This window comes from Orycteropus afer, unplaced genomic scaffold, assembly GCF_000298275.1.
Source record: "Orycteropus afer afer isolate SDZICR_OR568_19922 unplaced genomic scaffold, OryAfe1.0 scaffold00047, whole genome shotgun sequence".
NCBI lineage: Eukaryota > Metazoa > Chordata > Mammalia > Tubulidentata > Orycteropodidae > Orycteropus > Orycteropus afer.
In genome coordinates, this window is record NW_006921634.1 from 4,628,537 (window position 1) to 4,651,189 (window position 22,653).

Consider the following 22,653-nt stretch of genomic DNA (forward strand, 5'->3'; position numbering starts at 1 on the left):
CTTTTATATATGTCTGATAATTTTTATAGTAATGCTTTTTAAAAGAAAATGTTTGGAAGCTTTATGTTGTAAGCATCATCACTACCATGTTCTTTACTAGACACTTCCCATCTGAAGGAGAAATGTGGTGGTGGACATTTCCGCCACTGAAGCCCTGACTGCTCTGTGAAGGGACCCTCCGTGCTCATTGCTCTCTTTCTTTCACTTTGTCCTCATTACTTTTGCCATCCTGTCATTGTCTCCCCTTTAAGTCCACTATTAGAAGCACATAAAAAGAACTTATGATAATTGGAGCTTAGCAAACTAAGAACACCTTGTGATCTCTTGCATTGTGTCTCAGATAATTCCACGGAATTATCATCTCTGGGTAGCAGTCTCAGCTGTTCAATTAATAGAATATTGATCAGCTTATGTTCTGGCTAATGTGAACTACTGGTTTATTTTTAACCCTTTTATTACAGAGTGTTTTTACAAGAGCTATTCCCGCATGTTGAGGTATCTGCTAGAACCTAAGTTCCAAGGATGGGGAGAGAAAAAGGAGGAAGAGGGGGGGCTCCTTTATTAGCAATGAGTGTATTGGCATTAGTCATCACTCTTGTCTTCTTTTAACTATAGGTATTTATCAAAGTGCTGGATAACAATGATAATGGCCCAGAATTCTCTCAGCCAAATTATGATGTGACAATATCTGAGGATGTGCTTCCAGATACAGAGATACTGCAGATTGAAGCCACTGATAGAGACGAGAAGCACAAACTGAGCTACACTGTCCACAGCAGCATTGACTCCATCAGTATGAGAAAATTCCGGATCGATCCCAGCACTGGCATCCTCTATACTGCCGAGAGACTGGACCATGAGGCCCAGGACAAGCACATTCTCAACATAATGGTAGGAAAAAACTGCTAATTTGCCATCCTGGATGAATCATTAACCATTCCAGGCACATATCTTAATCTTCAGACGTGCAGGGCCCTTAAATTTTGTAAGTAATAGTAAATCTGGTCTTTTCACAGCTGAGTTGCATTCATTTCTGCCTTTTTATTTCAGGGAAGAATTACTGTTGTTAGGTAGTGACTATGTTTTTACCAAACTGAGATATTAGATAAGTTCTGCAGACAGTGGCTCTCAGTAAATGCTGCTGACAGACTGACTGACTTGAAAGGGAAGGAACAGGCCATGTTTCTATAAATCTTCCAGACTCTTGTATTGGTTTGCATCCAGAAGATTTTATAGAAAAGTTTAAAAGAAGTTCTTTGAGAAGTTAATCACAAGGGCAATCATTTACTCAACCTGTGCAATTCCTAGCCCTTAGAATTGATTTATTACTTATTGTATTGGCGTTGGATCTAGCGGTAAATACTAGCACATACAAGTGATTACAGAGCACAGCAAAGCCTGCATAGAGTGCTCATTCTGAACTTGGGTTAATGAGGCCTTCAACTTATATAAGAAATGTACCTTTCCTTTTTTTTTAATACATTTTATTGAAATATAATTTATGTACAGTGAAATACGCAAAAGATGTTGCTTTACTTTTAAAGTGGAATTTTCATATTTCACATAATTGGAAAGTAGTGATGAATAAGAAACATCCTTCATTAGTTTCTGGACTAAAATCTGTTCCTCTAATCACCAGAATCCACTGCACAGCCACTGCCTAATGTAGCCCCCAGTGCATTCCTTAAGACCAGGTGGACAAAAAAGACTTAATCTTGTGCACTGATGGTCTTTAAAACACACCACTATTTTGCCAAGTCCCAAGCAGCTGAAAGTGATATTCCATTAACTGCTACTCTTCTTTACAAGACTGAAAACCTTTTAGGGTCAAGAGAAAGCTTGAGTGCCCTGTCCTAAGTTATGGTTTCGTGCTTAGACTCCAAGGGATAGAATCAGTGACTCACAGAGGTCATCAAATTCATCCTTCTACTTCTTCATTCATTCAACAAATATTTTCCAAGTACCCTACCATGCACCCTTGGATCTTACATTCAGTTGGACAGACCTAGGTTTCAGTAATCCCACAATAAAGAGTTTGGCTTAGTTCGTGGGTATGGCAGACAAGTCTACCCACAGGGCAATTCAGCAGTCACTCAGGTGTGCTTTCTTAGAGGCAGAAACCTTGTACTTGTGACTAACTCCATTCTCACAGTTCCTCAAGTCATTTCCATTCATTCTTTCCTTAACAAATGCAAATTCTATTCAGGCACCTTCCACCATTTATTATTTGTGTAATTGAATATTTAGAGCATACCAGCACTTTATCTTGCCTTTCTCCATGCTAAGTCATTTTATTCATTCCTTCTAGGTACTATTACTGAAAACCTCTTTCTCTTTGATGGGTCTGCTCATTATGTTTTCTGATTTCTTCATATCTCACTTAAGTTATGAAGTCCAAAATTGAACATACCAAGAACACACACTTGATTAATGATAAATTATTACCAAATCATGTGGTTAAAGTTAAAGACGTGATTATTTGCAAGCTTCTGCCATATGCAAATCAAGGGAGACTTTAAACTGGTTAGACAAGGTTCTTTGTGAAGTCAAAAGGAGGGTCTCACGTTTTAGGAATTAAGATTCTGTTCATCTTCCTGGTGGCCAGAATTCTGTCTTACTCTGGGTCCTTGTATACTACTTCTTCTTGCCTGAAATATATGCCACACACACCCCAGTTCCCCATTTACCACTTTTATTTCCTATTGCTATTTATTCCAGGAAACTGAATGCTAAGATAGGATCTTCTTACTACTCACTCCCAGTATACCCTGCATTTATGCCATCCTGGTAATTACTAGTTAGTGTTATACCTCTTTACTTGGATTCACCACTCAACTCTAATCTCCTTGAGGGTGGGACTGATTGTCTAATTCACTGCTGAATTGCCAGGGGTTTGACAGATAACATTAAAAAAAAAAAAAAGTTGCAACTGAGTTGACTCTATTTCATGGCAACCTCATGTAGTCGGAGTAGAAGTGTGCACCACAGAGTTTTCAGTGGCTGATTTTCACAAGATCACCAGGCCTTTTTCCTTGTACGTCTTAGTCTGAAAGTTTCACTGAAAATTGTTCAGCATAATAGCAACATAAAAGCCTCCACTGACAGATGAGTGGTGGCAGCACATGAGGAGGCTTGGCTGGGCATTCAACCAGGAGCCCCAGCATGGAAGGCAAGAATCGTACCACTGAAGCACCAGCACCTCATGTGTTGTTGTTGTTGTTGCTAGGTGCCGTTGAGTCGACTCCGACTCATAGCGACAACAGAACAAAACACTGCCCAGTCCTGTGCCAGCCTCACAATCCTTGCTATACCCAAGCCCATCGTTGCAGCCACTGTGTCAATCCTTCTCTTTGAGGGTCTTACCCTTTTACGCTGACCCTCCACTTTACCAAGCATGATATCCTTCTCTAGAGAATGGTGCCTTCTGGCAACATGAACAAAGTAGGTAAGACGAAGTCTGGCCATTCTCGCTTCCAAGGAGTGTTCCCGGCTGCACTTCTTCCAGGACAGATTTGTTAGTTCTCCTGGCAGTCCATGGCACTTCCACTATTTTTCACCAACACCACAATTCAAAAGCATCAACTCCTCTTTAGTCTTCCTGATTCATTGTCCAGTTTTTGCATGCATATGAGGCGATTGAAAATACTGTGGCTTGGGTTAGACTCACCTTAGTCTTTAAAGAGACATCTTTGCTCTTCAGCCCTTTAAAGAAGTCTTTTGCAGCAGATTTACCCAGTGCAATATGATGACTGCTGCTTCCATGGGTGTTGATTGTGAATCCAAGTAATATGAAATCATTAACAGCTTCAATCTTCTCTCCATTTATCGTGATGCTGCTTATTGGCCCTGTTGTGAGGAATTTCATTTTATGTTGAGGTGTAATCCATACTGCAGACTGTAGTCTTTAATCTTCATCAGTAAGTGTTTCAAGTCATCATCACTTTTAGCAAGCAAGGTTGTGTCGTCTGCAAATTGCAAGTTGTTAATAATAAGTCGTCCTCCAATGCTAATGCCATGTTCTTCTTCATGCAGTCCGGCTTCTCAGATTATTTGCCCCACACACAGATTGAAGGAATATGGTGAAACGATACAACCCTGATGCATACCTTTGCTGATTTTAAACTTTGCACTATCCCCTTCTTTTGTTCAAATGATAGCTTCCTGGTTTATGTACAGGTTCCTCATGAGCACAACTAAGTGTTCTAGAATTCCCATTCTTCTCCCTGTTACCCATAATTTCTTATGATCCACACAATCAAATGCTTTTGCATAGTCAATAAAACACAAGTAAACATCTTTCTAGTATTCTTTGCTTTGAGCCAAGATCCATCTGACATCAGCATTGATATCCCTTGTTCCACGTCCTCTTCTGAATCCAGCTTGCACCTCTGGAAGTTCTCTGTCAATATACTGCTGCAACCATCTTCAGTAAGATTTTACTTGCATGTGATATTAATGATAGCGTTCAATAATTTCCATATTCTGTCGGATCACCTTTCTTTAGAATGGGTACAAATATGGATCTCTTCCAGTCAGTTGGCCAGGTAGCTCTCTTTCAAGTGTCTTTGCATAACCAAGTGAGTGCCTCCAGTGCAGCATTCATTTGTTGAAACATCTCAATGGGTATTCCATCAATTCCTGGAGCCTTGTTTTTCACCAGTTCCTTCCGTGCACTTCAACTTCTTCCTTGAGTACCACTGGCTTTTGTTCATACTCCACCTCCTGAAATAGATGAACATTGACCAATTCTTTTTCCAACTCTGTATTCCTTCCATCTTCTTTTGATGCTTCCTGCATCATTCAATATTTTGCCCATAGAATCTTTCAATATTGCAACTTAAGGCTTGAAATTTTTTCTTTATTTCTTTCAGCTAGAGAAATGCTGAGAGTGTTCTTCCCTTTTGGTTTTCTAACTCCAAGTCTTGCACATCTCATTATAATAATTGACTTTGTATTCTTGAGCTCCTCTTTGAAATCTTCTGTTCAGTTTTTTTTATCTTGTCATTTCTTCCATTTGCTTTAGCTACTCTCTGTTCAAAAGCAAGTTTCAGAGTCTCTTCTGACATCTAGTTTGGTCTTTTCTTCCTTTCCTGTCTTTTTAATGACCTTTTGCTTTCTTCATGGAAAACTTTGGGTTTCCAAGGCAATAAATCTTTAAGGAAGGAGATTGACCAGTCTGCTTTCCATGGAGTGGCTCATGGGTTTGAACCACCAACCTCTGGTTAGCAGTCAAATGCCTTAGGCAGTATGCCTCCAGAGCTCCTTTCAACTCCTTTGCAGAAGTTGGTAAAAATATTTAATTTCCTTATCTTTGGCATTGGTGGTTTGTGTGTAACTTTGAATAATAGTAGTATTAACTGGTCTTCCTTGTAGGCATATGGATATTATCCTATCACTGACAGCATTGTACTTCAGGATACAGCTTAAAACATTCTTTGTGACAATGAATGCCATACCATTTGTCTGCAATTTGTCATTCCCAGCATGGTAGATCATATGATTGTCTGACTCAAAATGGCCAAAACCAGTCCATTTCAGCTCACTAATACCTAGGTTATAGATCTTAATGCATACCCTTTTCATTTTTCAACTCTTTTAGGTGGCAGTAGATGTTCGTTGAATGAAAGAATGACAATGCTTATCCATTCTTTCATTTCCCCTTTAGAATGGCTTCAGTCCTCCATTTCATTAGTAGCTATGTACACAGATAATGGGTGAAGTGGCTATATGAGGAGAGCCAGAGGAAAGTGCTGTGTTTGTGATATCAGGTTTGAACTCCCTAAATAGACTGAGTACCACAGTGAGCTGGGCATGAGACAGGGCAATAAAGATAATGTGACTCCTGTTCTCAATTTATTCACAGTCAATTTTCCTATGTTGATAATACCACCATTTATTGAGTACCTACTATGTGTCTGGAACTGGTCAAGCCCTTTGCATGCATTATCTCATTTTTTTTCTCATTACACACATAGCTATTTGGGTTTTCTTTGCTATGTAAGATATTAGTTCTACTGCTTTTTATATTTTACCTAAAGGTCAGAGATCAGGAGTTTCCTTATCGAAGAAACTTGGCCCGAGTCATTGTGAATGTGGAAGATGCCAATGATCACAGTCCTTATTTTACCAATCCACTGTATGAAGCCTCTGTGTTTGAATCAGCTGCTTTAGGATCTGCTGTTCTGCAAGTGACAGCACTGGACAAAGACAAAGGGGAAAATGCAGAACTCATATATACCATAGAAGCAGGTAAGAGCAATTGTACCACACAGATTTCAGCGTAATCCATGGCTTTTGACCCTCAGTGGTATTTATCTCCATGTGAAATACATATAGTTACCATTGAAATGTCTCCAAATGAATTTTTTGGCCAAGTGACCATTTGTGTGATGATGGTGTATTAAATTCTTGTTATTTCAGCAATGTGTTTTCCATCGTTGACAGCAAGGAAAGGGTTTCCCTCTTTGTGTTCACTCATGGATTTTTCTGGAATGGAGAAGAAAAAAGAAATTTGTAATAAACTGAGTGGCTTTTACCTAAAAGTCAAGAACCCATTGCCTCAGACTAAAATAGCCAAAGCCTCTCATCATCAACTGGCTGTTTTGTGGATTGAATCTTACTTGTTTACTTGTCAGTAGGAGGGCTATGGGTTCCAGAAATTCCTACACTCCCACCGTTAGCATAATTTCATTTCATTGGAGGCAGTGTGAGGAGCAGAGATAGATGGTGGGTGTGCAGCCTGAGTGAGCTGCCTGTGTAACCTGTCAGGTTAATATAGGCTCTCATTTGGTTACATTTGACATTCTTAAGCAATTTTAACATCTAAAATGCAAGGCCATAGTTTATGTGATGCTTTAAAGATTGGCAGCTAAAAAACACTTAAGACAGTAGAGATTAATGTCCAAGCAAGGGGGAGAACTGTGAACCTAAAAATGACAAATATCCTTTATCTGCTCTGTTTTCCTTTCCCTTGTTCTATCTGTTTTTGAATATTCAAGCCACATATTTTCAAAATGTTCTGCAATATTATGTCTGTCATATATGATATAAAATGCTATCTTCCTTTCATGACAGTTGCTGGAAAGGCTTCTTCCCCTTGATTTCAATGTGGAGCATTTTTGTGAGTGGTTGAATTAAAATATGAATGCTAGAATGACAGTTCGGGACTAAAAAAATACTGGAAAAGTCAAATCTAACAAAAAAGTCTTTTAAAAAATTCCCTTTATTAAATGATAATCTAAAAGTATTTCCTTGATTAGGCACCCACATTTTATACAAGTCTGTGCTAAGCTCTACACAACAGCAGCAACAACAAAATGATGTTGGTTCATTACAACCAGGCACCATAAGCTGCACCCATTTTTTCGCCAGGTTTCCATGGAATTTCCTTTCAGCCCAAAGCCTGACCAGTATATCCTTAGAAATGCTATTTTGCATCTCTTGGTTATTACAGGACATTTTTATTATTTAATGATACAATCCATGTTCATTTGACTCACAAATCATATAGGGAAACATCTTTTTTTTAGTGAATACTTAATGTCACAGAAATGTCACCTACATCAACAATTCTTTGTATTCTTCCTATAGTCTCTTCTGATCTTTTATTTTTTCTTTTTCCCATATTCTTTCATGCTTATATATTGCTTTATGTCACTGTAAAAATTTAGATACAGGGTTTTATTTTTACCTTTCTTATTTGTAAATATTTTCTAAACATTTGTCCATGCATCTGTCTGCTTTTTACATGTCACTGGGACTGCTATTATATTTCCCCTTAGATAGCCAGATGATTTTTCAAACCAATTTAGAGGTTCTCACAGAGTAATATAACTTACCATCTAGCAGAAAAGACTGCCTCATTTATCTTTTAACCCCCGAGGACTACAGTACACTGCAGTGCATACAGAAGGAATTCAGTCTATTTCTTTAGCAATTGACTAAAACTAGAGAGAAAAGTTATTTCCTTAAAACATCTTTCACATAGAAAATCAGAAACTCCTGAAACCACAGAAATGACTGGTATCTCAAAAATGAACTTTGATTGCATGTGAGAAGCTGGTAAGAATTACAGTGTGCACAGTAATTCTCAAACGGTCACCGGGCTCCTTCATGGACAGCTAGACCTAGACTGATAGACTAATCACAGCTGAAGACAGTTTCTTCCCAGATGACGGTGATCCCAGAAGCACATCCCAGAAGCTTTAACATTCTGAAGCAAGTGACAACTCATTACATAAAGTGCACTTTTTATTTAGGTTCTCTCACAAACCTCAGCTAAGCAAGATTTGACTCTATTTATTGGTGAACTATAAATTTCCTATCTGCCTGGCCTCTAAAGTAACTACTGAAGCTTTTTATTTTGGCCTGATGAACCAAGATGGAATTTGAGTGCAGAGTTTCAGGTCTTATATTTCATTCAGCTTTTATATTTGGTGCCAGTGGTGGTTCAAGGCTGGCTCTGAGATAGAGCAGTACAAGAGAGACTAAGAGTTGAGTTAGGAGAGGGGCATATTGAGTCCTAAGATACATACGGCTCAAGAATTAAAAATCTTTTTTAGATATAATTCTGCTTTAAATCACTCAACAAATATTAAATAATAGTAGATGAGCAATGATAAGTAAGATAGACACAGGCTTTGCTCAATTTCCAAAAGTCTACAAGTTACCATAGATTCTGAGAAAACAGGTTAGTTTCCAAGTATTCAGTGGAGCAGTAGGGAATAACCAAGAGGTAAATTCCGAGGAAATAGTTCTGTAGGTTGGAAAGGGAAAGAAGTAGGCCAGATATATGAGCATCACATCCTTCAGGGGTATAATCAGCAAGTTCTTGACTGTGGGACAGCAGGATTAGGAAGTTCTACTCAAGGTCAAAGCTGGCTCTTCTTCGTCACTGTCTGGCTGGATATGAAGGAATGTGCTGAGCCTGGAGTGAGGAAGGACTTACCTGGAAATTCTGTGGGGGGACACCTTAACCAATGCACACAGAAGAACTTGACTTCCTTAGCATTCATCATTCAGGGGGGCATGTTGGTGCCATCCCTGGAAGGTGATCATGGCTTAGGTAGCACTGTTTTCTCTTCTGAAATGTTGAAGAGAAATGACACCTAGCTCCTTGTAAGAGTCTGTAAATCAACTGTTAGACTCACACAATTCCATGGAACTATTAATTGAAAATTCAAAAGCTTTTTCATGAAGTTGTTGAATCACTTGCTGCTGTGATCAAAAAGTGGCTATGTTAGGTAGTCAAGAAAAAGCTCATGCTGATATCAAGGGCAACAGTGTTAAATATGCACAGTTTAGGGCTAGGATCTAATCCACCTCTTTACTGGATATACCTTTAAAATAAGCAAATGTTTTGTGGAAATAAATTATATTTGAATGTGACTGTTTTTTAGACATGGAAAATTTTATTTAATAAGTATATAGTAAGAAGATAAGGAGCTCAGGTGGCATAGTGTGTAAGGCATATGGCCGCTAAACAAAAGGTTGGCTGTTCAAACCCACAAGCTGCTCCATGGGAGGGACATGAGGCAATCTACTTCCGTAAAGATTTACAGCCTTGGAAACCAAATGGGGATCTCTAGGAGTCAAAATCGACTCAATGGCAATGGATCTATGGCAGAAGATGCAGTTGCATTTCCTGTATATTTTATAGACACGTTGTATAACTGTCCTCTGAATTCTGGAGGCTATTTTAATGATTTTGACATTTGTCTATGTGTCTGCTGTAGTAGAGTACTTCAAAGAGAAATCCAGATCAAGCTAAATATCCCTGATATTTATTTTTTTATTTAAAAGAATTTAGACATACAAGCATGTATATTCTTGGATAAATGGCAGAATGCCTGATGAGAAAAGCAAAAAGCAACTTGATGAGGTTTGTCTGTACACTGTTCACTATTTTTGAGCTCCATGTCACCATCTACATTCTTAGCATTCTTCAAGTTAAGAGCTGCATGTTTTTTACTATCTTATTTAAATCATCCTCCACAATCCCAGATTTCAAAACACTGAAGATGTCAACGGCAAAGCTCTAAACTTCTACAATGTTATGGGTCTTGGCTTTACCCACTCTAGATATGTCATAGAGGTGGGGGTCTTAGTGGGTGGGGGTCCCAGTTTCTTGGTTTCAGAAGGATTATGATTCAGAGTGCTTGGCTTCAGTGCTGGCTCAGATTTTCAGTAGCTTCCTACTTCACCAGAAACTCCTCAAATGCTTAATCCATAGAACGGTTCCATTTTGGAGCAATTGCCCTATAATTTTTTTTTTTTTCTTTTTTTATGTCTAATTATGTGTCTTTGTATGCCCATGTGTGTGTTTTGGGGCTTGGGAAAGAGAGCAGGAGAGAAGAGTCAAAGGGTAGTCAGGAAAAATCCTCACAACTTATAAAGCAAATAATTACTTGGGAAGAATTTACCTGAACAAAGCCACCATCACCAAACTAGTGTTTCAGATGATCTCAGTTTTGACAAGGTTTAACAGTACAAATTCCATATAGCACAGCTTACCTTTGGGGTAAGTGACCATATATAGGGTTCACTATGAACTGAAACATAGTGCCTACGGCATTTGACTGCTAACCAGAAGCCTGGCAGTTCAAACCCACCAGCCACTCCTCGGAAGGAAGATGGGGCAACCTACTTCCGTAGTAATACTGCCTCAGAAACCCACGGAGAGGTCGCTATGAGTCGGGTCCAACTCGACAGCACATAACAACAACAACATGAACTGAAGCTAAAGAACTACATTATAAAACTGAAAAAAAAAAAAAAAAAAAACACCTCAGTGCCGTTGAGTGCATTCTAACTCATAACAACCCTTCCTTGGGTTTCTGAGGCCATATCTCCGCGGAAGTAGAGGAGTGGTTGGTGGGGTTTGAACTGCCAGCCTTCTAGTTAGTAGTCAAATGCCATAGGCACTATGCCACCAGAGCTCCTGATGTATATATATTACGTGTATATAATGTATATAGACATATATATTTAGTATATATAATACATTGTATAAAAAAACAAACTGAACTTTGGCCATCAAGTTGTTTCCGACTCATAGCAACCCCCTTTGGGTTTCTGAGGGGGTAAATCTTTACATAAGTAGATTGCCCAGTCTTCCTTTCAAGGAGTGGCTGGTGGGTTTGAACTTCCAGCCTTCTGGTTAGCAGTCAAATGCCTTAGGCACTACGCCACCAGAGCTCCCAACACGTCTACTCTGGTGGCCGCTCTGGTGGTCACTATGAGTTGGATCCTACTTGACAGCAATGAGTTTGGTTTTGTTTTTTCATACCATTGGCCTTGGTGCATTCCAGCCCAATCTGTTCCTTTTCTCACAAAGCTGGGAATGAAGAAGTTGTGCATATTATTTGTGGAAAAGCCTCGCCTACAAGCCCTCTTATGCAGTGTTGTGGTGATTTGTTGTTGTTGTTGCTGTTATTTAAGAAGCTATTGTTGCTGTTAGTTGCCCTCGAGTTGATTCCAACTCTTGATGATCCTACGTGTGCAGAGTAAACTGTGCTCCATAGAGTTTTCAAGGCCATGACCTTTCAGAAGCAGATTGCCAGACATGTCTTCCAAGGCTCCCCTGGGTGGATTCAAACTGTCAGCCTTTCAGATAATAGTCAAGTGATTAACTGTTTGCACCACCCAGGGACTCCAAAACTTATTTCTGTTGCTTTTGAATAGTCCTAAAAGAGAAGTCTCTGGTTTTATTTCAAAATACAGTAGAATGAGTATAATTAATTGCTTTGTGTTTTTGAAGAGTTAATCATCAAAAAAGTTCTTAATGAACCACTTATAACTCATTTTCCTCCTGGTTTCTGCATTTTAGGGAACACTGGGAACACTTTTAAGATCGAACCAGTCCTGGGCATCATCACTGTTTCTAAAGAACCAGACATGACTACGATGAGTCAGTTTGTCCTGTCCGTCAAAGTCACAGATCAGGGCTCCCCACCAATGTCTGCCACTGCCATTGTGCGCATTTCTGTAACCATGTCTGATAATTCTCACCCCAAGTTTACACACAAAGACTACCAAGCAGAAGTACATGAAAATGTTGATATTGGAACATCAGTCATCCTCATTGCTGCCATCAGTCAATCTACCCTCATTTATGAAGTCAAAGATGGAAACATTGATGGGATATTTACCATAAATCCATATTCTGGAGTTGTCACCACTCAGAAAGCATTGGACTACGAACGCACTTCCTCTTATCAGCTCATCATCCAGGCCACTAACATGGCAGGGATGGCTTCCAATGCCACAGTCAACATTCAGATTGTTGATGAAAATGATAATGCTCCAGTGTTTCTCTTTTCTCAATATGCAGGCAGCTTAAGTGAGGCTGCCCCAGTCAATAGCATTGTCAGAAGCACAGATAACAGCCCACTGGTGATTCGAGCCACAGATGCTGACAGCAACCGGAATGCTCTGCTGGTCTATCAGATTGTGGAGTCCACAGCCAAGAAGTTCTTCACTGTGGACTCCAGTACAGGTGCAATCAGAACAATTGCCAATCTGGACCATGAAACCATTGCCCATTTCCATTTTCACGTTCATGTGAGAGACAGTGGTAGCCCCCAGCTGACTGCAGAGAGTCCCGTTGAAGTCAGCATTGAGGTGACAGATGTGAATGATAACCCACCTGTGTTCACACAGGCTGTGTTTGAAACTGTCTTACTTCTACCTACCTATGTTGGAGTGGAAGTTCTGAAAGTTAGTGCCACCGATCCTGACTCTGAGGTGCCCCCTGAACTGACATACAGCCTAAAGGAAGGCAGCTTGGATCATTTTTTAATTGACTCAAATAGCGGTGTGCTTACCATAAAAAACAACAACCTCTCCAAAGATCACTACATGCTGATAGTTACAGTATCTGATGGAAAATTCTATAGTACAGCCATGATCACCATCATGGTTAAAGAAGCCATGGACAGTGGTCTCCACTTTACACAAAATGTTTACTCCACTTCAATCTCAGAGAACAGCACTAACATAACCAAAGTTGCTATTGTCAATGCAGTTGGAAACCGCCTTAATGAGCCCTTAAAATATAGTATCTTAAACCCAGGAAATAAATTCAAGATAAAATCTACCTCAGGGGTCATTCAGACCACTGGAGTCCCCTTTGACCGTGAAGAACAAGAGCTATATGAGCTGGTAGTGGAAGCCAGCCGTGAGCTAGACCATCTGCGTGTGGCTAGGGTGGTGGTCAGGGTTAACATTGAAGACATAAATGACAATTCTCCAGTCTTTGTAGGCCTCCCTTATTATGCTGCTGTGCAAGTTGATGCTGAGCCTGGGACTCTGATTTACCAGGTGACAGCCATTGACAAAGATAAAGGTGCAAATGGGGAAGTGACCTATGTCTTACAGGATGACTATGGCCACTTTGAAATTAATCCTAATTCAGGGAATGTTATTTTAAAAGAAGCTTTTAACTCTGACTTGTCCAATATTGAGTATGGAGTCACCATCCTAGCCAGAGATGGTGGAAAACCCTCTTTGTCTACATTTGTGGAACTTCCCATTACTATTGTCAACAAAGCAATGCCTGTGTTTGATAAACCCTTTTATACAGCATCTATCAATGAAGACATCAGAACGGACACCCCCATTCTAAGCATCAATGCCACCAGTCCAGAAGGCCAAGGAATCATATATATCATTATTGATGGGGATCCTTATAAACAGTTTAACATTGACTTTGACACTGGAGTCCTCAAAGTTGTTAGCCCTTTGGATTATGAAATTATATCTGCTTATAAGTTGACAATAAGAGCCAGTGATGCCCTTACTGGTGCCAGGGCTGAAGTTACTGTTGACTTGCTCATTAATGATGTAAATGACAACCCTCCTATTTTTGATCAACCCACATACAATACAACGTTATCAGAAGCATCTCTCATTGGGACACCTGTTTTGCAAGTTGTCTCTACTGATGCAGACTCAGAAAATAACAAAATGGTCCATTATCAGATTGTCCAGGATACTTACAATAGCACAGATTATTTTCACATAGACAGTGCAAGTGGCTTAATCCTGACAGCTCGTATGCTAGACCATGAGCTAGTACAGCACAGCACTTTGAAAGTCAGAGCAACAGATAGTGGCTTCCCATCACTGAGCAGTGAGGTCCTGGTTCATATCTACATCTCAGACATAAATGACAACCCTCCTGTTTTCAATCAGCTCATTTATGAGTCATATGTGAGTGAATTAGCTCCCCGGGGCCACTTTGTGACCTGTGTGCAAGCCTCTGATGCGGATAGCTCTGATTTTGATGGATTGGAATACAGCATTTTATCTGGAAATGACCGGACCAGCTTCCTAATGGATAGCAAGAGTGGAATCATCACACTGTCCAACCATCGGAAGCAGCGGATGGAGCCTTTGTACAGTCTAAATGTGTCTGTCTCTGATGGGCTGTTCACCAGCACTGCGCAAGTACATATCAGGGTACTTGGAGCTAATTTATACAGCCCTGCTTTTTCACAAAGCACGTATGTAGCTGAGGTACGAGAGAATGCAGCACCTGGAACAAAGGTAATTCATGTTCGAGCTACAGACGGAGACCCAGGGACATATGGTCAAATCAGCTATGCTATCATCAATGACTTCGCTAAGGACCGATTCCTCATAGACAGCAATGGACAGGTGATAACAACAGAAAGGCTAGACAGGGAAAATCCTTTGGAAGGAGACTTTAGCATTTTTTTGGGGGCCCTTGATGGGGGAGGGAGAACAACTTTCTGTACTGTGAGGGTAATTGTTGTGGATGAAAACGACAATGCTCCCCAGTTCATGACTGTGGAATATAGAGCCAGTGTCAGGGCAGATGTTGGACGAGGCCACCTCGTCACTCAGGTTCAAGCCATGGATCCAGATGATGGAGCCAACTCAAGAATTACTTATTCCCTGTATAGTGAGGCCTCAGTCTCAGTGGCTGACCTCCTGGAAATCGATCCTGACAATGGCTGGATGGTGACAAAGGGCAATTTTAACCAGCTGAAAAATACAGTGCTTTCATTCTTCGTCAAAGCAGTAGACGGGGGCATTCCGGTAAAGCATTCCCTCATTCCTGTCTACATCCATGTCTTGCCCTCTGAAACGTTCTTGCCTTCATTCACCCAGTCTCAGTATTCCTTTACCATTGCAGAAGACACAGCCATTGGGAGCACAGTGGACACCCTGAGGATTTTGCCCAGTCAGAATGTCCAGTTTAGCACAGTTAATGGGGAACGGACAGAAAACAACAAAGGGGGTGTCTTCATCATAGAACAAGAGACAGGCACTATCAAGCTTGACAAACGCCTTGACCATGAAATCAGCCCTGCTTTCCACTTTAAAGTAGTAGCCACTATACCACTGGACAAGGTAGACATTGTGTTTACTGTAGATGTAGATATCAAGGTATTGGATTTGAATGACAACAAGCCAATTTTTGAAACATCAAGCTATGAGACAATCATAATGGAAGGGATGCCTGTGGGCACCAAACTCACCCAGGTGAGAGCTCTTGATATGGATTGGGGAGCCAATGGGCAGGTCACTTACTCCCTCCACTCAGATTCCCAGCCCCAGAAGGTAATGGAAGCATTCAATATTGACAGCAACACAGGCTGGATCAGCACCTTGAAGGACCTGGATCATGAGACAGATCCCACATTCACCTTCTCTGTGGTGGCTTCCGACCTTGGAGAAGCCTTTTCTCTTTCTTCCACTGTTGTGGTCTCTGTCAGGGTAACAGATATAAATGACAATGCGCCAATCTTTGCCCAAGAGGTATACCGAGGGAATGTGAAGGAGAGCGACCCACCCGGAGAAGTGGTAGCTGTCCTTAGCACATGGGACAGAGACACTTCCGATATTAACCGCCAAGTGAGCTACCACATTACAGGTGAGTCCCACCTTCATTTTCACTACGTGCTCAGCTTCCTAAAAAAAAGATGGAGGAGAGTAGTGGAGTAAGAGAGAAAAGAGATGAGATGAACCAAGCATGTCTGGAACTGTGTAAAGGTCTCTATGGCCTTCGTTTTTCAGTTATTGGTTATTGCTAACAACTTTAATTTGATGTTCATTGGTTTGCCTGCCACGGATTTTCTAGATTGTTACCCTAGTCCTACTGTTTTGTTTTGTTTTTTAATCATTTTTTTTTAAAAAAGCCCAGCACACTATCTCAGTTGAAGAAATGAAAGTAACATCTTTTTTTTTTTTTTTTTAAATGAGGACATTTATTTAATTCCCCACTTCTCTACTCCCTGGTAACAACTAATTTATTTTTTCTTTTATCTCAAATAGATATACTTATTTTAGATATTCCATAAACGTGGGATAATGTAGTATTTGGCCTCTTTATGTCCACCTTATTTCACTTAATGTAATGTTTTCAAAAGTGCTCTGGTAGCATAGTGCCTAAGGCATTTTACTGCTAACCAGAAGGCTGGTGATTCAAACCCACCAGTGACTCCTCGGAAGGAAGACTGGCAATCTACTTCTGTAGAGATCTGTAGTGGTGTGTATCAGAACTTTGTTCCTCTTTACAATTGAATAGTAGGACATTGTATGTATGTATGACATTTTGTTTATGTATTCATCTGTTGATGGGCATTTAGGTTGTTTCAATTGTTTTTGCTAGTGTAAAGAGTGCTGCAGTGACCTTTGGTGTACAAGTGTCTCTTTGAGTCACTACTCAATTCTTTTGAGTATACATGTAGGAGCAGAACTGCTGGGTCATATGGTAGTTCTATGTGTAACTTTTTTTAGGATCCACCAAACTGTTTTCCATAGTGGCTGTACCATTTTACATTTTGACAGAGAGATTTATTTTTAATCATATTCCTCTCATCCGACCTTTTCTAGTGCTAAGAAAAACAAATGGTTTGATCCCAATAAACTTCACTTACAAGTTTCTCCTGGTAATAAACACACTTGTGCACACATAAGCACAAATAGAGATTAGAAAGCAAATGTTTGACATTTTGCTCATAAAACAAAGTTATAACTTTGTATCAAGGGGTATTTCTTATGACAACTCAATTTTCTTCTCTTTTATCTGAATTTCTTTTCTAAATAGTAAATAGCAGTATAATGGGGAAGCCAAGATAGACAAATGAGGTCATCAAGAGTGCTTCAAAAAATGTCACCAGTGCTTTAAGGGGCCAAAGATATCATGACTTAGTGACGAAAGGATGTCTCTGACGAGGGGTAGCTTCCCAGGGTCAACTGGCCTTAAACTGCCAAAGACAAGCAGGTTGGTGGTATGAGGACCATCTTCCTAAAAATCGTCTGGGGGTTTGAAGCTAATATTTTGATGTTGTGACGTTCAAAGGCAGAACATAAGCAAAGTGCCAAAAGATTTTAAACAATCCATCAATACTTGTAGTCAGGTGGCTTCCCTTTAGAAAAACTACATTATTCAGAGTGAAAAATGAATTAATTACAATGCCCTTAGGACACAGAATCTGCTTAAGTGCGTTAGTGGAAAAGTTAATTAATCACTGCAGACTAGGCTCGGCAATGGAGCATACATGTCTTGGTGCCTGGGATTGCTACATTTCTTTTTGGTGTTATTCTGCCCCTTTTTCTTTATGGTGCTGTTTTTTGGATGGTATTTTCTGTTTAAATCTCTTTTTCCATTTTATGATTTACCTGATACTTTCAGTCCTTTGTCATTAAAATGTATATTTCTGCAGTTAAGACATAGAATGATAGTGGTAAGGAAAGAAAGAGATGAATAATGCATCCCTTTGATTTATTTGAGTTCAGTTTCTGAGTAAAAGCTTCTTAGGCATTGGAAGGAATGCTTTTCTATTTGGAAGAATTGTTGAATACTCAGCCTTGATTGTTTATACATAGTGTCTGAATTCTTACTGAACAACTTAAAGGGCTATCCCATCAACTTTACCAAAGTAATGAGTATAAAGTAGCTTAAAGCTACTGTTACTATTAGCAGTGCCAACCACCAGCTGATTTTAATTAGATTTAACTTTTGCTCTTGGTGTAACACAACTTGGCTATGCTGCCTCAGAATAACAAAGGAGCATTAATCATTTTATTTAACAAAAGAACTGTGTGGACTTGCAATGAAAGCATTTAATAGAGAGGTTAAATTTGTTCGTGCTGAAATAATATTCAACTAAAGCATAATTGAATCCCCGCCAGTGGTAGAGGAAAGTGATATCTCAGAGAGGACTCTGCACCTCACCAGAACACATTTCTCAACCTCGACACCAGACATTTGGGACCAAATAATTCTTTGTTGTGGGAGGGCTGTCCTGTGAATTGCAGAATGTTCAGCAGCATCGCTGCAAGATTCCGGGAGCACCCCCTACCCTTAGTCAATGTAGCAACCAAAAATGTCTATAGATTTTGCCAAATGTCCCTTGGGGGCCAACATCGTCCCTAGTTGAGAACCACTGCACTAGAGGAATGCTCACCCCTCATCTTTTCTGCACTGTGTCTCAATATGGTTCTGTCTTTCCCATGGTTCATGAGCCCGGTGGCCAGTGGTTGAGCACTCAGCTGCTCACTGAAATGCTGATGATTCAAATCCTCCCAGTAGCTTTGTGGGAGAATGACCTGGCACTCTGCTCCCATAAAGATTACAGCCTAGAAAACCCTAGGGGACAGTAAGACTTTTGTCACACAGAGTGTTTATGAGTCAAAAATCAACCCAATGGCATATAACACAAACAATAATCCCATAATTGTCCAGGTCATTGACGGACCCATTTCCCCATGCTTTCTCTCCTTCCCACTGTTAAAAATCTAAAGGCACAGAGAAACACCAGAAAATAGTATAACAGAATATATTTATTGTGAATAGATCAAAGACAAATCAGGTAGTGTTAAGTATTGGGAAGGAGCTCTGAGAAGGAAATAGTGAAAACAGGTTATATAGGCAGAGTCCCAACACAGTCGTTTCCTTAAGGTCACTGCAAATTCCTTTCATGTTAGTTTACCAGGAGATAGAGTCAGAACACGTGCAGGGTTTCAGGGTCAGTCATTTGTAAAAACAGAGCCATTAAGGACATGCCATTATATCCTAAAACAGCTTTCAGTCAGACCCTGGAGTTCCTGCTTCTTGAAACTGACTGCACAAAGATTATCTACTAAAGAACCCAGTGCCTAAGGCAAAACAGTCTCAGCTAAACTGCATGCTCGGCTGTTGTTTGACCTGAGTGTGACTCCAGGAAAACTAGTTCCTTCAAGACTCCAGGTTCAAAAGGACACCTAAAGGCAGATGGCCTGTGTGGGTCACCTCAACTCCAGGGATTCAGAAATCTGGTGTCCAGGAAAATGAAAATATTTTTTCACCACTCAGTCCCTCTGGTAGGACCATAGTTTTTGCCCTGTGCTTTTTAGGATTCCTTGTAAAGGTAAAGTGACTCCACTTTGCCAATGAAGTAACCAACCAGCAATATATGTTTTCTGTGTTTCTAATGTCTGTCTTCCCCACTGGAATGTGAACTCCATCACAGAAGCAGGAAGTTTTGTCCAGCCCTACTACATAGAACAGTGCCTCGTCCAGAGTAGGGTATATACCTGTTGACTGCCCAGATGAATTAAATGGTGATGGGCACATTTGTCCAGTCTTCTTCAGGGTTTGAAATGACATTGTTTTCCTCTTAGGAATTAGAATTCTTCTTCCTTCCTCTTCCCTCTTGTTCTCCAAGTTGCTTTTGTCTCTGTGTAGGTTAATAATATAAAAAAGTAGTATTGCCGGGTTTACCGTCAATATTTCACCATCACAAAAACCGGTCCCCTTCATCTCTTCTACTTTTCTTCCACCTTCACCAGCTTTGCTCTGGCAAATTTGATCTAGTTATAGTACTTATCTTTGAACTGCTCCTTAAGTGACCCCTCGTTAGGGCTATTTAATACTAAGGGGTCTTCCTCTATCATGTAAACTTTTCTTCCCTAAACTCCAATGCTTAGAAGAAGAGCGCAGCTGTATGAGAAAGCCTTCATTAAAGGATTCCTTAATAGAACTGACTGCCTTTCCTTGATTGCATAATCAACAGCTAATGAAACTGTCTTGGTAACAAGAGCTATGGTGTATTACATCCTCTCTTGAGACTAAGTGGAAAAGCAATTGTATCATCCTGAGAAGACAATTGATTGTTCACAGTTTGAATTTGATTGTTCTTAAGGGGAACTAAACAAAGAGATCATCTCCAGCTTCTCTAAGTGGGTTTTATTCTTTTGGAAAGTCACTGTTTTACTTTCCACACAAGCCAAGCACATAAATATCATAACTTGTTATGCAAGAATCAAAGTATCATAAATGCTACAGTTTAGGGGGCACATGGATGACCCCACACAGGGTTCTTCTGTTAGCTGCAGATCAGGGCATTTCACTGCACAAGTTTAAAAGCTGCTTTTTCCCCCCCGGCAGGAGGGAACCCCCGAGGAAGGTTTGCTCTGGGCCTGGTGCAGAATGAGTGGAAGGTTTATGTGAAGAGACCTCTAGACAGAGAAGAACAAGACATTTACTTCCTCAATATCACTGCTACTGATGGGCTCTTTGTCACACAGGCCATGGTGGAAGTGTCTGTCAGTGATGTGAATGACAATAGCCCAGTCTGTGAGCAGGTGAGATTTGGGGACATATCTCTGACTTTGACTATGCTTCCCTAAAATTAAATCAAGACTCATTTCACTTTTCTTCTTAAGACCAGCCTTGTTTCTTCTCTTATCCTCCTGGTTAATGAGCTCCAATTAGAGATGAAAAGGTAAGCGGTGGTGTCTAGAATGAAAATTGTAGACATGAAATAGTATAGACAGAAAGAAGAGATACCTAATTTTACCCAAAAAACATGAGTCTGAAAATTAAGTAAATCTTATGTAATCAAAAAGCACCTTATGCCTTATTCTGCCTAAATCTTTGTTTTCATAAAAGAGAAAGAGAATGCTATCAAAGGATAAATTATTTATATAAGTTTACACAGCTGGTTAGTGGCAGTGTTGGTACTGAGCCCAAGTCTCTAGGCTTCTCTTAAAGTAACCTTTACTATACATGACAGCCAATGACAGGAGGCAGTACTAGATTTTACAATTTTTTACTGAAATTCAATCACTATTAATTTGCCATTTTCATTACTATATGGACCAAGAGACATCACTAGTGCTCTATATCTTAGAAAAGATGCTCTGGTAACACAGTGGTTAAGCACTTGGTTGCTAACCAAGGGTCAGTGGTTCAAACCTACCAGCCCCTTTGTGGGAAAAGAAGACCTGATGACCTGCTTCTGTAAAAATTACAGTGTAGGAAACCTTACAGGGCAGTTCTACTCTGTAAGAATCTATTCAAATGCATACAACAACAATAACATAACTCAGTTTCTGGGTGGTGCAAACAGTTAACAAATAGCTGTAAATTGAAAGGTTAGAGGTGTATGTCCTCACAGACATGCCTCAGAAGAAAGGCCTGGTGATCTACTTCTGAACAATCAGCCCTTGGAAACCCTATGGAGCTCTGTTCTACTCTGATACACAAGGAGTCACCATGAGTCAGAGGTGATTAACCAGCAAGTGATGATAGCTTAGAAAAGTGTTACAAATAGATTCAATCTCTCATGCTAATGCCAAATATCAATAGTAACTCTTTAAAGAATTGAGAAGCTCCCAAGGCCTTACTGGGGTTTAGCAAAAAAGAAGATCGTAATCAATTCATGATGTATGCCTTCGTTCCACAGGACAGGGATTTTTGTGTTTTGTTTACCATTGTATCCTTAACACCCAAAATAGTACCTAACGCATAGTAGGTGCTCAATAAATATTTGTTGAATGAATGGGCATGGGAGAGAGCAGGGCATCAGATTTACTATGTTTCATCATTTATTGTGGTGGAGGGAAAGAAAATAGCAGAAGTTAAATACTGTAAATACATTTTAAAAGAAATCATGGCAATTTTCACTAAAAGAATAATTATTTAAACACCTCTCCTTACCTTTGCCCAGGTTTCATATACAGCATTATTTCCTGAAGACATTCCTTCAAATAAAATTATCCTGAAGGTCAGTGCCAAGGATGCTGATATTGGATCCAATGGAGATGTACGATACTCACTCTACGGATTGGGAAACAATGAATTTTTTCTAGATCCAGAAAGTGGTAAGGTGAAATTTGTTCCTGGGTAAATGCCACTGTTTATCCATGAGAGAAGTTAAACTTTCATATGGTCTCACTAGTGGGTAGTTAACACACTAGCACCTAGTTGTTATGCTCTACTATCTTGGACTTTATCTAGGAAATATTAGGAGCACAACATGGTGTCAGAAGATCAATGCTCTAGACCACACAAATTTTATTTGGCTTATAAAACTTGCCCTGACTTCACCTACATTTATTAGTATCAAGTAGTCAGACATCTCCATTTGCTTCTACTGTTTCTTATTTACATGAATTAAGACATCTGCCTATAAAAAGTGCCAACAGAGTTATATCACATAGGCAGGTTTCCATGCAAATCACACAGCAATGTATACATAGTGAAAGAGTTCCCCCATGCTGAAATCTCTTTTGGGTCCCTTCCTAATTCTTCTTAACACAACTGTCTGATTTTTACTAAACATTCCTTCCTGTTGTTGTTGTTGTTATGTGCTGTCAAGTCGGACTCGACTCATAGCGACCCCTCCTTGGGTTTCC

General features: G+C 39.9%; 1 protein-coding gene across 1 annotated transcript in view; it reads left to right on the forward strand.

Annotated features, from left to right (window-relative positions):
- FAT3 (FAT atypical cadherin 3) overlaps nt 1-22,653 on the forward strand; it is a 722,716-nt gene that overhangs the window by 571,079 nt on the left and 128,984 nt on the right. Inside the window, exons 7-11 of the mRNA XM_042780568.1 lie at nt 616-891; nt 6,039-6,249; nt 11,828-15,901; nt 20,402-20,598; nt 21,966-22,119. Of these exons, the coding sequence (XP_042636502.1) occupies nt 616-891; nt 6,039-6,249; nt 11,828-15,901; nt 20,402-20,598; nt 21,966-22,119 (4,912 nt within the window). The remainder of the gene's footprint in view (nt 1-615; nt 892-6,038; nt 6,250-11,827; nt 15,902-20,401; nt 20,599-21,965; nt 22,120-22,653) is intronic.